The sequence below is a fragment of the Perognathus longimembris genome, chromosome 4, assembly GCF_023159225.1.
Source record: "Perognathus longimembris pacificus isolate PPM17 chromosome 4, ASM2315922v1, whole genome shotgun sequence".
NCBI classification, from domain to species: Eukaryota; Metazoa; Chordata; class Mammalia; order Rodentia; family Heteromyidae; genus Perognathus; species Perognathus longimembris.
In genome coordinates, this window is record NC_063164.1 from 61,878,970 (window position 1) to 61,896,125 (window position 17,156).

General features: G+C 40.7%; 1 protein-coding gene across 1 annotated transcript in view; it reads left to right on the forward strand.

Moving 5' to 3' along the window:
• Positions 1 to 1,277: 1,277 nt before the first annotated feature.
• Ly75 (lymphocyte antigen 75) overlaps positions 1,278 to 17,156 on the forward strand; it is an 86,898-nt gene continuing 71,019 nt past the window's right edge. Inside the window, exons 1-4 of the mRNA XM_048345378.1 lie at positions 1,278 to 1,417; positions 6,820 to 7,191; positions 11,619 to 11,789; positions 15,015 to 15,179. Coding sequence (XP_048201335.1) covers positions 1,321 to 1,417; positions 6,820 to 7,191; positions 11,619 to 11,789; positions 15,015 to 15,179 — 805 coding nt within the window. The 5' untranslated portion in view covers positions 1,278 to 1,320. The remainder of the gene's footprint in view (positions 1,418 to 6,819; positions 7,192 to 11,618; positions 11,790 to 15,014; positions 15,180 to 17,156) is intronic.

Below are 17,156 nucleotides of genomic sequence, written 5' to 3' on the forward strand. Positions count from 1 at the left end.
AGCCCACCATTTTCCTGTCCCTCGCCCACACATGCAGGCCTGAATGCACATGTACACCACCAAGCAGTTACATGAACTCTACTTGACACTTCCCACATCAGTTCTGTCACCTTTTCCTGCCAACTATACCTAGTCAAATTCCTAACCACCATTCAAATTCCAGTTGACTTATTGACTCCTTTACACTTTCTGTGATTTTGCCCTGAGTTACTGTGTAGACCTCCCTAGTACTCAGTGAGCTGGAAAGGGCAAGGATATTTCCTATCTCAGGGAGTGCTCACTTCCTCTGATTTTAAGCATTTACTATATCCATTAAATGAGAGGCCAGAACCTGGGGAGAGAACAGAGACACCAGTGAAGCCTTGTCAGTTGGAATCAGGGAAGACCACTCAGGCATACCCTCATGGAAACACCTTTGGAAAACAGGGAGTGTGGCCATCCCACTCTATACTCAGTTAACATTAGTTTTAAAATACAGGGCATATATATTCAGCAATTTAGGTCATTTAGAAGTTGATCTATTTGTGACGGTGTTGGCCACAGGGAGGAAGTGCATGCGACTTGAGTTTTAGATTCTAAGTGCAGACTTCCACATTTCTACTGTATTGTTATTACCACTGAATTATTTTTAAAAATCACCTGAAATTACTTTCAAAGGTCAAATGCTAAAAAGCCTAAATTCCTAATTACTGCAACTAGAATATAACCTTCGCTTTTCATTCTTTCAACAGTGTGGGACAAACCGTATTGTGTCACTGTCTCACCTTTGTTTGCACTATCAAAACACCTTAAAGGTTGCCAAGGACGACTGAATCCTTTGGCTTGTCCACAAACACCCACGAAAGGAATGACCTCAGGCCTGGTCTGGAGTAGGAAGAGAGGCAATGCCTTTCCAGACCAACCAGGGAAGACTGCCGTGCTGGAACGAAAGGGGGGGGGGGGCGGGGCAAGCCCTAAACTGATGAACCCACTCATGAGGGTAGTGCCAAGTGCCAGGGAAGGGCAGTGTCGTCCCAACTCTGCTGATTAAGAGGCCGGGGAGGGATCCCCAGTTCATGCCTGGAGCTTCTCCCCTCCCAACCTCCATCCTCCTCCTCCAACCGGCCCGCCCCCAGATGCCCTGCTAGTTAGCCACGAGGAGGGAAGGTGCGGGGGCGGGGGGGGGGGGGAGAAAACACACAAGACGCTGCTCTGATTGGCCGAGAGAGGCAGGGGCGGGGCCTGCGCGGCCGAGGCGAGGCCCTGGGAGGGGCGCGGTAGGCGTGCTCCACAGAGAAGTGGGTACCGCGTGCAGCCGTGCACCCCGGACAAGCGCTCGGGATGAGGACGCGCTGGGCGACGCCTTGCGGGGCAGCGGGGCTCGAGCTGCTGCTGCTGCTCAGCTGTTTCGGGCTTGTCGAGCCTTCCAGCCGCTCAGGTAACCGGGGAGCGTGCGCCCACCGCGGGCCTCGACGCCGCAGCTTTGCCCGCTCGCCTCAGCCTCAGGCGGACTGTGGCCCCCGGGGTTGGCACCGGGCCGCTTGCTCACTGGGGTCAGAGGGAGGTGTGAGCCGACGGAGCGGCACTGGGAGCCTCCCCACCTCCGGGGGCTGGGAGGAGGGCGTGGCAGGCGTGCAAGGGGAGGCTCCTCCAGCCCTTTCTCATGGACGGTGCTCTCCAGATTGCTTCTCTGGAACTTCTCCACCAATCCCCCCCCCCCCCGCGTCTTTCATTCTCAACCCTGTCTCTCTCCTTCGCCTCTCTCTCAGTGGATAACACCCCCAGTGGCCCACACCCCAAGGATTCCCAGTGGGTTGTCTGACTCCACTGCGTCCATGGTGGACATGAAAAGGGAAGTCAGGTGAGACCATCTTCTGCAAAAGTTGACCAGCATGCTTGTTTTGATGTCCTCCCCACCACTTAGAACAGAGACCCCTCCTTCTAATAGACACCCCCACCCAGGCTGACCGCTCCATGCAAAAGCGCAGGCTGCCTGCTTGGTAACCACTGGCGCTCAATGAAGTACAGATGCCCTTTGCTAGTGTTGCTCAAGGGGGTGTCAGAGCCAGCCCTGCCGTTTCTATTTGGCAGCAACCGGATTTTGCTTTTACTTTCTCTTTGGGCCTTAGCAGAAGGTGTGCCAAGGACTTCCTTTTGTGCTTGGGCTGCATCATGGGCAACCTGAGGACAGTCCCCGCCCACCACTTTTGGTAACTTGCCTATATGAGGAAGGAAACGATGGACAGGGCAGTTTCGGAAAAACATTAAGTTAAATGTGATATTTGCTTTCTTTACAGCGAAGTAGCTGTCTGATTTAGATGGTGTCCTCAGGGAGTGGTGGGTAGAGGTTTCTCGGTGTGGGTGGCATCATCTGCCTCCATCAGGGCTCTTTTCATGGAACCTAGATTGAACTTCTTCACTCTTCGCCTCTGAATCTCTGACCTGGGAATTAGCCAAAGAGATATTACCAGTAAAATCACTCATTGTTATGAGAATTCAGTTCTTTGCCCCCACAACAAAAATAGTGCAACAACTACAGTGAAAACACACTCACCTTTCAACCAGTCATTTCTTGGTTTCAGTCTCTGTCAGCCTTAGTTCTGGGGGTTTTTTGTTTGTTTTGGGGTATTTTTGCAAATTTCAAATGTCCCTTAAAGTCTGGCAGTCTTGTCCCTATGCTGTCTCATTGATCCAAAACAATTCTCTTCTTATTCTCTTCTTCCTACCCTAAGTCTCTGCAGGTATGTTTCCCTGCTTCCTTCTTTGCTTCTAGCAGCTGCTCTAGGCAGCTTTCTCACACCCTCATACCAGACTTGTAGCCTTATTAGGGGAAGTACTGGAATTTTGAACACTCAGCCATTTGGGTAGGTTGTTTGGCAGTGTATCAGCTTCATGACGCGAGTGATGGCATCTATCTTGTCACATGTCCACAGCTAGACATGGGTAGGTGGTCTTGGTCACCCAAACACTGAATGATAATGCCTCATACTTAAGTAGCTTCTTTGCCTCCTTGGAGAGCTAACAGCTTGAAGTAAAGTGATCTTTCAGGGACTTCTGAGATGTTCAGCAGCCCATACCACTCAGAAAGCTTCGTGGCTTTCTAATTCCTAGTATACTGCCATGGAGCCCACTGTCACTTCAGGCCAGTTTTTGACCTAGCAAACCCAGGCTTCCAGTTCTCTCCTTCTGCACCTGTCCATTCTGTACATTTGGCAGAGACCACAAAATGCTCAATGTGGAAAATTTCCTGAAAATTTCTATTTCACAGCCTTCATCCTTCCTTCCTTCCCAAGCCATTTTCTTCCAAGCCATTTATATAGTCATAAGTTATCCATTCCTAGCCTATCTTATGGAATGTTCAGAGTTGTTGGGGATAGGGCCTGCTTATAAGACAGGATTGCAGTTTGAGGATAGCCCTAGAAACAAGTTAGTGAGACCCCCTAGCTCAACAAACAAGCCTGGTGTGATGGTACATATTCTGAATCTCAGCCACACAGGAAGTAGGAGGTAGGAAATAGGAAGTAGATAGGATGATCATGATCTGAGACTAGCCCCAGGCAAATACATGAGACCCTGAGTGCTTGTACACATATGATATGTGATACTGAGTTCAAACTCTAGTATCTTAAAGTGCTTCAAAGATCAATAAGGCTTCTTGTCCTCAATTTCAGCCTTTCAGATGTATTTAGAAACATGAAAATTCTATTGCAGACTGATGTAAAGTTGTACAAGATGCCAGAGTAAGCTGTCACTAAGGAACCCACTTCATAACATCTCTATAATTACCTTTTCAAGTGGCAGTACATTTGTAAAATACAAATTTCCTAACTAAGCAGTTATTTTCAGTCTTGTAGTCCTTCCCATTCTTCAACATACTGTCCTTATAGGATCCCATGACTGAGCAGCTTCTGCTGGGATCAAGAAGCACCAGAAACCTCAGGAAAGAACAACTCTAAGTAATATATGTAAATTCTCATACTACATTGTATATGAGGACTAATAACAAGATTTCCTGAAATCATATTAATAATTAATATCTGTGCTAAGAGATTGCTGTGTCAAATGCTGGTATTGATTACATACTTGGTTCAAACACAGGTTTAGATTGAGGCAAGTATGTATATTCACTAAATGCAATTTGTTAGGACACTTGGTAGCTCTTCCTTAACATTGCTGTTCTGTACTACTCCTTGGCCCTCCCAAAATTTACTTCCTATTACATTGCTAAGTGCACAGGTGTCCCAGAACTCACACTTGTACAATGGAAAAGAGTAAAATGTTTTTCTCGTCAGGACTGTCTAGCACCAGTAAAATTTAAATAACCTTGAATGCAACTAGCAGTAGCATGAAATACTAATTTTGCAATGACTTAAGCAAACCTGCAGCCTAGAAAGCAGGGACCCTGCTCTCTGGCGAAAGCATAGATTACTAGCTTTAGAAGTAGCTTACATCCACTCCACTGGTTTCATCTGACATTTAGAGAGATGACAGCCCTTGGGAAAGCAAGGAACTTCCACATGTCCTCCCAGTTGAAAGGCAGCAGAAATAGATCCAATCTAGGATCCCTAATACCTTGTGGTGTTGCTCTTCTCATTGTACTAAGACCCATACTCATCCATTGCATTCTACAAAGGCAGTTTGAAAAGTAAAGAACTCCAAACTGCAAAGGAAAGCAAAGCCGCTGCCTCCCAGGTCATTAGTGTGAGGCAAGCAAGACCAGGAGGGAGTAGAGAGAATGTTTCCAACAAGAGCAGACTTCTTGGTTTTGCTTTCTGAGATTTGTTCTGAAGAGATGAGGGGGAATAGTTTAGGAAAGGGGCAGTCTGACTTACCATAATATATGTAAGAGAAGAACATTACATTGAAAGATAGGACATTTTTCTTTTTTACTGATTATCCTTCCCACCTATGACCATCAAAGAAAGATGGTGGGCATGGCAGAGAAGAAAGAGGGAAGTATGAGTACAGTTAGACCCAACACCTGGCTAGATCCCTATGCAGAGTTTAAAATTCAAATTTGCAGCTGAGCATTGATTGGTGTCTCATGCCTGTATTCCTAGCTTATTTAGGTGGCTGAGATCTGAGAATCATGGTTTGAAGCCAGCCTAAGCAGGAAAGTCTATGAGACTCATCTTCAATTAAGCACCCAAAAGCTGGAAGTGAAGCAGTGGCTCAAGTGGAAGAACATTAGCCTTGAACAAAAAAGCTCAGGAACAACACTTAGACCTTGAGTTCAAGCCTCAGGACCCACACAGAAAAAAATTCAAATTTGTGAACAAAAATAACTTAAATCTTTAAAGGGATCTTTTTGTTCCTGTTGTTTCTCTTGCTGATGTTATTTAAAACTAAATTCACCCAAAGTTCAGAGCTCAGATTTAATTTTGTATTTATTATTTACATAGTGAAATTTCCCCTCTGGGTAAGAGAATTGTTGATCTGTTCTGTAACTTTTTAATATGTATGTGTGCCAGTACTTGAATTTGAACTCAAAACCTTGTGCTCTTGCTCAGCTTTCTTTTCTTTTCTTTTCTTTTTTTTTTTTTTTTTTTTTTTTTTTTTTTTTTGCCAGTCCTGGGGCTTGGACTCAGGGCCTGAGCACTGCCCCTGGCTTCTTTTTTGCTCAAGACCAGCACTCTACCACTTGAGCCACAGCACCACTTCTGGCTTTTTCTGTTTATGTAATACTGAGGAATCGAACCCAGGGCTTCATGCATGCTAGGCAAGCACTGTATCACTAAGCCACATTCCCAGGCCTTCGGCGCTTGGTCTCTCTCTCTCTCTCTCTCTCTCTCTCTCTCTCTCTCTCTCTCTCTCTCTCTCTCTCTCTCTCTCTCTTTCTCTCTCTCTCTCTCTCTCTCTTTTTTCTTCAGCTGGTACTCTGGCACCTCGCTTGTGCTTTAGGTAACTTTAAATATAACTTCAGTTTTCCTTGTAAAAGGTCTGGACAGGTTGTTCAGTTATCATTTGTTGTAACATGTGAGACCTGCTTCTGAAACTCAGGTGTGCGGGAAGCAATGCATTACCTCATCTTCAGAGAATGGAGTTGATTTTGATTCTGATTTTTCATCTACCAAGTTGACCATTGGTAGAGGTCTTCCCCACCTCAGGCAGAGTAGCAGGGAAACAGAATTAGAGGTCTCTTCTTTTGTCATTAGCTTCTACTAGTTACTTTTCATTTTCTCTTTGTGCAAAACATGCTGGGTCTTGAAACCTGGTGTCTCAGATAATTCTAGGAGCTCTCCCTCTCCACTGACACCTCAATGCCAGTTGTCACTTTGCATGGCACACTAACTTGCCTTAGGCAGAAGAGCACAGAGGTCTGGTTTCATGCATGGGTCAGGGGAAAGGAACTTAGAGTGAGAACAGAGCATTGACTTATGGAACAATTCATTTGGCAATAGTAGCTCAAGTACAAGTGAGACAGACTTGTTCTAAACAGGCTCAGGATAATTTTCATTGACCAGAATGAAAAATATCTAGGATGAAAACTAAGGAGCTTCTTTTTCTATTAAACAAGAGGGATAGGATGGGATCTTTCATGGATTAGCAAAACAAATAAACATATGCTCTCATTCTTCCTTCTCAGACAGAAGCAGCTACTCCAATAAAATGAGAAAACCAAAGGAAAGGCTAAGTAATTTACTCTGACCTCATGTCTTATAATAGCATTTGAAGACAGGCAGGTGGGCTCCAAAGCCCAGACCCTGTGCTGCTGGTCACTGCTGTCTTTACAGTTTATCAGCAAGCCTGTGGGTGGGAACAGTCCAGAAGTGCTCTATAACTATGGCATGTTGTCCATACTACTCATTAATTGTCTTTCTCCACTGTGTCTTGACCCAGGCCACGATCCATTCACCATTGTCAATGAAAACACAGGCAAGTGCATAAAGCCATTGAACGACTGGATAGTAGCAACAGACTGTGATGGAAAGAACGACACATTATGGAAGTGGGTGTCCCAGCACCGGCTCTTTCATTTGCAATCCCAGAAGTGCCTTGGCCTCGATATTACCAAATCCAAGGATCCCTTAAGGATGTTCAGCTGTAATTCCACCACCATGCTGTGGTGGAAGTGTGACCACCACTCACTCTACAGTGCTGCACAGTACAAGCTGGCTCTGCAGGGTGGATATGCTGTAGCCAGCCCCAATACATTGGATGTCTGGAGGAAGGGAAGTTCTAAGGAGAGCCTCTGTGACCAGCCTTACCATGGTGAGTTACTGGGAAGGAACCTTGATCCACTGCCTATAGTGCTAGTTAAATTGGGTGATGGAGTTGCACACCTGAGTAAAAATAAAATCACGTAAGTGAGCAGGCACTATGCAGTTAATCTGAGCTACGTTCTTACCACACAGTTGTGTGGTTGGTGGTAGTCCCCCACTTCCCCCCCAAAAATAGCCAAGAGAAGTTAAGTGCCTCAGAAGTCACACAGTTGTGTTAGGATGAAATTGGGATTTAGAATCTACATCATGCCTGAGTATATTTACCTCCTATGAAGATACTCTGATAAAGCATTGTTAGAATAACAAGAAATCTTTCATAAAACTAGAGTTACTCTAATAGTATTAATCTTCCAGGTTTAAAAGGAAGAGGAAAAAAGAATATTTTTCCTTTGCCTAACAATTTTTATCTAATGGGAACATTTCAAAAGTCTCACATGGGTTTTTATTTTTATATTTCGTATGGCTGTCACATGTTGGTTTTTGTATTTATGATTCAACATTTTTTAAATAGACTTTTTCTTGGTTGCTTCCAAAAATAAGTACATGAATATTGCCATGACTTCTGCCCTGAGGCTATGGACTGACTGGGTGGCAATGAATTTCCAAGTTTAAAAGGAATGAATAGATGACTCAATGTAATTAGCTATCACCCCAAATATTATGTTGCTCTAAATTACACCAATGTGTTTATATATACACACACATATGTATGTATATATGTATATGCATATACATATAGTCCTATATATCTATATATGTGTCCTATATACGTAACTATACATATATATGTCCTATTACCTTACTGTTTCTTTAAATCCTACATATCATTGCATCAGCCTTTATCTTCCTTTAGAGTTTACTTAAGCTAAATCAGAATAGCCATTTTCTTTTGATCCTTCTCATTATCTGCTCAAAACTTTCTACTGAGAGAACCCATTTCCATTTCCTAGTATAGATCCAGAAAAATCTTCTGAAAATGACTGGTTCTACTGATAGTGAAGAAATATTAGAGTCTTAAAGATGAAGTTCCTTAATTCAATCTATGAGTAATTGAACACATATGTTTCTGCTAGCCAAATGCCTCCAAAGTGGTTGTTCCAGATTAAATCAAATGTTTTCTGGATACACATAGTGGGAAATTTAAATGTTAAGCTATAAAAGTCTTTCTCTACCTTGTTATCTAAGAGAAACCATGGGACCTAAGTTATATTTTATAACACTTTTTTTTTTCTTTTTGCTGGTCCTGGAGTTTGAACTCTGGGCTTAGGCCCTGTCCCTGAGCTTCCTTTATTTGAGTAGTTTATTAAAGAAAAGAGTCTCAAGGACTTTCGTGCCTGGGCTGGTTTTAAACCTGATCCTCGTTCTCTGCCTCCTGAGTAGCTAGGATTACAGGTGTGAGCCGCCAGCACGCAGCATAACACATTTTATATTATAAAATGCTAGATATCATTTTCTTAACAGAGAGCTTTTTTTGTTCTCCTGCCCCAAATTCTTTTGAGGATATAATTGTAATCTTAAACTCCTGAGTCCAAGGTATAGGTTCATTTCAGTATAGCTTATGTTCTTTTCTATCTTTTATGCTTTATTTGTATATTTAGAATGTTCTCCTGGAAAGGGGGGAGGGTCTATGTCTTCCCACAGCTGCCAGAAAGTGACCAGTGGCACAGAAAAAGGCTGGTCACTACCCAGGGCACTGCCAAGAAAACTGAACAGAGCACTACCAGCACAGCTCATGGGCATGATTTGATGAATTTTTTTCTTGACCTTTCCAAATACAGTAATTGGAATGCTAAATTTCTTAAGGCCACATATAATTCTGACTATTCAAGTTGTTCTTCAGGTTCTCTTTTGCACAGTGGCGAAGGCCAAACAAAACTTCCACCTCGTCTCTGTTCCCATCTAGGGGACTGGCATCATCTAATTTCTGCATGACAGAAATCTACAAGTGTCCTTCAGATTTCTTGCTTTGCTCTCCTGCAATTCAAATGCAATAAAACATTAAATTTTAGCAATTCTTTTAAAATGTATGTGGTCCCTTTCTGCTCTTAGGCTAAGGAGTGCTGTCTTCTTTCTCTCAGACTGCTCTGTTTCCTGATACTAATTCCTGCCCCACCCTTTTATCTACCTGTATGGAGATAAACAAAGTTCCTGAGTTCTAGTGAAGTGAAGTTCAAGACTACTCAGCTTGTTATGGCAAAACTAGGCATAAAAACCAGAATTGTTTTTCTAGGGTAATAGTACCTTTGTTCTTCCTTTGGCTTTTGCAATCTTAAAAAAAATTTTTTTTACTCCTAATTTATGTGCATTTATCATTGTGCCCTGGGTTGCCTTATCCTCAAGCCTCCATCCTATATGCATCATGTTCATCTCAGAGAAAACTGCTTTGACTGTTTAAAGTTGATGAATTAACTGCTTTGATTAGCGCCTAGATATGCATTTATGTCATAAGATAGCTGAACTATCTGAGCTTTGGGACAACACGTAGAATTCTGCCAATCTTTTTAACCACTGAAGTTGTTTTGTCTCGTGTTACTGAAAAAAGTCATTTTTCATATAAGATCCTCACCACATAAATTTTGTGTCTCTTACATAATAAGCCACTATTTAAGAATGGCATCACCCTAAATTCACACATTTAGGTTAGACTTTTATCAAGAAAGCCTGTCTTACTAAGACAACTTGTGGGGTTCTAAAGGTCTGGCTAACAGGAAAGGATGTGTGGAAATGAAACTCTTAGCAGTGAACATCATTTACCTGAGTACATCTTGATTGTTGTTTGCTCATCCTGTCTCAAAGCCTTTTAGGACTGAGAGAGCTTTTAATGAAGCCTACCTTTGAGCTATGACATCTACCTTGATTCCTGCAAAGGCAGCCAGTAGTATCACAGTTGTCTTTGTAGTCAGAGATCCTGTTTCATGCTCATGACTCACAGCTGAGCCACTGAATGTTTCACTTACTTACTTTGCATAAAAAAAATGGGGATTTCACAAACTGATCTCACAGGTTTATGGTAGAGAACAAGTAGAAGAAATTTGTTTGAAAACACTTTATATTATAGAAATAAAAGGTTCTTTTAAAAAAATCCCTTATGGTCTACCAATTATAGTCATCATGTTCAGGTGCTGCACTCTTGTAACAAGGAAAGAAAATTGGTCATGTGCTGTTGGAAGATTTTAGTGTGGTTAAAACCAAAGTGAGCCAAATTCTTATAAAACATAAGGTCAAAATACTCTTTATAACACAAGTACCCTTTCCAAAGCCATTTAGACAATGTAGGAAAACAAAATCAATGGTCCTTAAAAGATTATTTGCAAAGAAAATCATCTAGATTATCCTTCTTTTGTACTGCTACTTAATACATTTCAAACTGTTAATGCATTCCAAACAAAGTCTCACACTTCAGTCAGATGAACAGTTGAAAATGAAAAATGGTGTAGAATCAAATGCTGTTTTAAGCATACTTTTAAGCAAATCTGTGAGGTGTTTTGAAAGACAGTTGGTGAGATTTAATGACTATGCCTTTACCTAATAGTATTATTGAATCTGATAATGACCAAGCTTTTAAACAAATTGAGCGTATAGAGAAAAGGTGACAGGAATAGATATAGGATTAGCTGTTCTATAAAATACACTTTTTCAAGAGAACTATTATTGACATAAGTATTGAGCATGTCTTCCATCATTTCCAGGTATGTCTGCATTTGGATCGTTTTTTTAGTGTCTCTCCAGGTCCCAGGGAAAAGGATGAAAACAAAAAGCTAGATCTGCTACCTCACCAGCTACCAGCTGCTCCCCTGACTGTCTTGGTTGAAGCTCGTTCTTCTTTCATAACCTGAATTACTATGCCCTAGATCCCTCCCAAGAACCTACCCAAGTATCAGCAGTTTTTCCTCTCATTTTCTCAAAACACAGTGTCTCAACTCCATTAAGCAGTGTAGTATTTGTTCATCCCTCTTTCTTCATACATGGGTGGTTCAAAGTCCACATACTCCTCCATGGTAACCAAAATATTTCTCTGGCTCTTCACTTGCTGAAGAAAATGGGGGAGAATAGAATGATGGTCAAGGTCCCTTTCTGGTAAAGTGCTTTCTCTGCCACCCATGGTGGAGTGAGCTAGTTGTCATTCGATCAGGCTAGGAACTTTTAGCGCGTCTCTAAAGCACAGTTGAAAAGAAGGAAAAAGCTTTATACAAATACTGACACTTCCAGTTTTCACATATAGACCTGAACTTACACAGGACACCCAAGGGACCTAGCACTCAAGCCCAGACCCAAAGTCCTTGCACACTGTACAGCTTTCTCAAATTGTATTTTCATAAGTGAAAACAATACTTTAAAAGAACACTTTTAGAAGGACATATAACTGAAGGTGATTGTCCACTTTCTAACTCTCCTTTCCTCTACCTCTACCCACAGAAATATATACCAGAGGTGGGAACTCCTATGGGAGACCTTGTGAATTTCCATTCTTAATGGACAGAAAATGGTATCATGACTGCATCCTTGATGAAGATCACAGTGGGCCATGGTGTGCCACCACCTTAAATTATGAATATGATCAAAAGTGGGGCATCTGCTTGAAACCAGGTATGTACGGACTGGTGAACTTCAAGTATGGGAAAGTGGCTACTATTTATATGAGACAAAGAGAGAAGGAAGAATTCAACATGATGCAAAAGTGTTTGCAACAAATAATATCCTAGATAAGGAATGTATGTTTGGAGGAAGAGAAAGAAGTAATGTATAATTCTGAATTTACATTCAGAAGCAAGTCAAGCAAAGAAACAAGACAACCTCTGTCAAGGAAGACAAAGAAGGGGCATGTGGTCAGCGTAGATACCTCAAGGGGAAGTTAAAAAGCCATAAGCATATAGGAAATTGCAGTTCCAGAGGAGAATAGTAGAAGAAACTAGATTATAGTAGACTGAAGCCAGAGCCAGAAGAAAAGTGTGTGTTTTATTTTTTATTATGTGTGCATGTATGTTTGTATGTATGAATGTATGTATGTTGGTCATGGGGCTTGAACTCTGGGCCTGGGCACTTTCCCTTGAACTCTTCAGCTCTAGGCCAGTGCTCTACCATGTGAGCCACAGCACTACTTCCAGCTTTGTGTGTTTTATAAGAAAAAAAGAGTAATAGAAAATGTATTGGTCAGAGGAAAGCTTTTAGTATGGTGAAAACTTGTAGGAGAGAGAAAGGGAACAGATATTGTTGTCTCTATCAGAATACTGTTCTCTCTATTCCTATGTGTTGCTCAGAGCACACTTTCTAGTTGCTTTTTACTAGAAGCAAACACTTCAGCATCCCTGATTAAGATCAAGTGTACAATTTATTAGCATATTAAAGAATTCACTCATCTTTATAAATGGAGGGAGAGACCACTGTTGTAGTTATATTATCTGATACATATCTAAGACATAGTTTCTTATCAAGTAGGTAACAGTTTTAAAGGATCATAGTAGCTAATATGAGATAGGAGCTAAGTAAACATTATTTGATGGACAGTAGGCTGAAAGAATCTATAATAGAAAAAAGAAAGGAAAGAGCTCCAAATCTAAACAATTTCAATACTTAAGTGGCTCTGCCAGGTTTGGGTATACTGTTCTGAGTCAGCAATTCTTCCCTCATAGCAATCCTAAAAGGTAAGCAGTACCATTTATTCCTCTTTGCAGATAAGCATATTGAGGCACAGGTGAACTACAAAACTTACTCAAGGTCACAAACCTAATAAAGATTAGATCTAGGACTCACCCTAAGAAATTTAGCTGTAAGGATCTTTCCCTATTCTGTCTCACTGAGTAGCCAGCCTAGTGGTCATTAGAATGCTGATCTCTCCTTAAGGGAATCTGAGCCTCACACTGCAGAGTTCTCAGCTACCTGAAGAGGTTAGACTGGACCAGTGACTCTCAAACTTCCAGGCACATGATCACTGGGAGCATTTGTTAGAACACAGGTTGTTAGGGCTCACCTCTAGAGATTCTGATTCAATACATTTCAAGGGGAGGCCAACATCTGTTGCTTAACAAATATCCAGTTAGTGCTGATAATGTTGCTCAGGGTATCACACTTAGAGAATTACTTGTCTAGGTCAAGACCCTAGTCAAAACTTAAGTCTACTGAAATGCATACAAGCCACAACAAGCAGAATGTGGTCAATCTTGTAACTATTTAATTTTCTTCTCTATGTAGTGTGGTTCTGAAATTTCAGATGAGAAAGGGGGCTTAGAGATTATCTAGCGCAAATCCTCATTTCTCAGGTGAGAGAGGCAGGAGGCCCAGGGTAATAGAAACCTGTCAGGGTTAAACCACCCTCCTGTGGAGCCTAGTAGAGAACCTGGGATTCCCTAGTCTTCACTTTCCAGTGTATTGACCCCCACTTTGCCTTGCTGACTGAAAAAATGCTTTTGGTGCCGGTAGCCTCCTTTGGGTAATTGGCAGAGAGACTACTCAGAAATAAATTTCATGGAAGAAGCAAGATTGTGAGTTTATCAAGTCCAAGGACTGCCAAGCCATGGGAGTGGTGTGGTGTTGCAAACACATTGCCGTTCCACCAAAAGCTTCTGGATTTATGAGCAGAGTCTCTGTGATAATGAATGTGCTTGCAAATTTTCTCTATTTTGTTTTCACCAGATGTCACGATCTCTGTTACTATTTACACCATAGAAAAGTTGCTAGGGAAAAAAAGTGTGTCATTCAGAAAAACCACAGAACAGATCAATGTTCTGATTATAGCTCTACCACAAACACCTGCTTGACTTTGTTCACCTCTGTGAAATGAATGCGTTTCACCAGAGTATTTCCAAGGGCCTTTCCAGTGTCTGGCTCTGTGTCATTGGATATAGAAATGGTATGGAAAGTCCTTTGGAAATGCCCCTTGGGACCCAAGGTTTGTCCCCTCTTCTCAGGAACTCATAGGAAGCTATGAGTATAATTTTAAACCAGTTGTCTCTAGACCTATACTGTTTATCCACATCGTAGCTTGACTGTTCTTTCAAGTTATATATACATTTTTTGTGTGTACCAGTATCAGGGCTTAAACTTAGAGCCTCACACTCTTACTTGGCTTGCTTATTCACAGCTGGTGTTCTACCACTTAAGACATGCCTCCAGTCCAGAATTTTCTGTCTCATGAATTCTTCTGCTGGGACTGGCTTCAGACTGGAAACCTTTGCTCTCAGTTCCTGAGTAGCTAGGATTACAGGCATGAGCAATTAGTGTTTGGCATGAAGTTATATATACTTTTATATATCTGTTACAGAATACTATACACGTTCTGTCATACATTCATGTTTATGTACCTATATGTACACATATATGAGTATCTAATGAGTTGCATAATATTGTCTCATATAGTCACCTATTAAACTATTGAAGAGAAACGTGGATTTCATTTGTGAAATAAGGTAGTCATTGTATTCTATACCCTGGCCATTTGTAAGCAGCATGTCTGTGCACATACACACACACACTGATTTCTCTGCAACCAGTGGTCAAGCTGTCTATACCAAGTTTGGGCAAGCTTTTCTTTCATTTTTTTCAGTGTTTTACACTGTATAAACTAAGACTCCTGATTTCACGCAGAGGGAGAGAAGGGACATAGCAGAAACATGATGTTATAGTTGACAGAGGCTAAAGAGAGTGTGTCCTCTGACTTCTGTTTCCTAGTGTCATGAGAAGACTGAAACATGATAGCCTCCATTTTAGCACCTTCTAAGCACATGATAATTGAATTGTGGTACTTGTAAGTATTCAGAGTAATAGGAAACATGATGAGCTGAGTTTATGATCACCAACTTATTTTTTTTTCAACAGAAAATGGCTGTGAAGGTAATTGGGAAAAGAATGAGCAGACTGGAAGTTGTTATCAATTTAATACTCAGACTGCTCTTTCCTGGAAAGAAGCTTATGTTTCATGTCAGAATCAAGGAGCTGATCTAGTGAGCATCAACAGTGTTGCTGAATTAACTTACCTCACAGGTGGGTTTAACTTGCACGTGGCAGAGCAAACTGCTGAAATTAGGAAGTGCTTTCATATAATTTTCATATCCAGGTGTGTTGTTTTGTGTGTTTCTTTTATGGTTTCTCTTGGGATCAAACCTTGAAGTTCATAAGTGCTGAATGTAAACATATTTCCTGTGTTAAAAATGAATCTTGTGATGGAGACTAAAGAGATTGACTTTTTTTGTTTAATTTTACAGGGTAATAATGCTGATTTAAAATTTTTAGGCATAAAACTTAACCCATAGTGAATGGAAAATAAACTAAGAGACTATTCTTTCATGTGAGTTTTTTGAGATTACCTTATTAATTTCAGTGAAAACCCCTGTAGGGGCTTTGATTGAAACTGTATTGAATTACAGCTGAATTAGAATGGCATTGCTGTCTCTACATTAAGTCTTCTCATCTATGAAAATGCTGTGTCTTTCTATTTATATAAAACTTTATTTACTCAGTAAAACCTTATAACTTTCCCCATAAGATTCTTGCACATATCTTAAAAGGAAACTTTATAAGCAGCAATTTTATATTCTTACCATTATTATATATTATTATTTAGAAATCTGCTGGGTGCTGGTGGCTCATATCTGTAATTCTAGTTACTCAAGAGACTGAGACCAGAGGCTCACAGTTTAAAATCTGTGAACCTCTTTTCTCCAATTAACTACCAAAAAGCCTGCAAGTAGAGCTGTGTCTTAAGTGGTAGAACACTAGTCTTGAGCAAAAATATTAAGGATAGTGCCCACACCCTGAGTTCTAGCCCCAGGATCAGCACACAAAACACACACATACACATATCAAGAAATCTAAGTTCCATATGATTTGTTATATACATATAAAGAATAATAGTAACTCAATTATAATGATGTTCCAGATGACTAATTATTTTTTATTTATTGTCTCATTTAACCCCATATAGCAACTGTATATAGTAGGTATTATTACTATGCTCATTTTGCTGGTGGAGAATGTGAGCAATGAGGGAGGGGAGGGAAAATGTAGTCATAATATTCAATGTGTATCCTATGAAACTAAGAAAATCGACAGTATGGATGAGGTTGGGAGGAATGGGGAAGAATGATTAAAGGAGTAATATTGATTAAGAAACATTGTACCAATTAACAGGTTTAATTCTAACTCCTTTGTACAACTACTTAAAGATAATAAATATATCATTTTTTAATGTGAAACTTAGGCACTGGTGGCTCACACCTATAATCCTAGCTACTCAAGAGGCTGAAATCTGAGGATCACAGTTTGAAACCAGCCCAGGCAGGAAAATACATGAGAGTCTTACCTCTAATAAACTACTCAGAAAAGGCTGGAAGTTGCACTGTGGTTCAAATGGTAGAGCACTAGTTTGAGCCAAAGAAGCTCAGGAACAGCTCCCAGGCCCTGAGTTCAAGCCCCAGGACCAGCACCAAAAATAAATAAGTAAATAAAATAAAGAGGCTTGACAGGAAATACAGCTTGTTCAGAGTCACTCCCAAGTAATTAACATAGTTGTACTTTGGTCAGTCTGATGTGAAAAAAAGTTGTATCAGTCATGTACCTGTATTCACCTTTTATAAGACTATAGTTCTTTGCAAACAGATGGGTTGCTATTGATTTTAGCACAAAACTTCACATTATTGCTACACAATACCTACTGGATAAGTCAGGCAAATCTTGTTATACTGTTTTATAGTAAGTATAACTACCTACTAGATGATAATTATGAGCAAGGCAATCACTACAGTCTCACAAGTACTTTTACCACTAGATTAAAGACTGATTATTAAAAATATTCCATGTCATACAGCTAATATCAGAATTAAGATTTTTAACATCAGTATAGAAAACTATAGTGCCCTTATATTTTTACTCTATCACTTCTCTTACATTTCTTTCTTTTCTTTGATTTGTTATATTCTTTGTATGTTTTTCTTGTTATTGTTTTGGGGGTTTTCTGTAGGC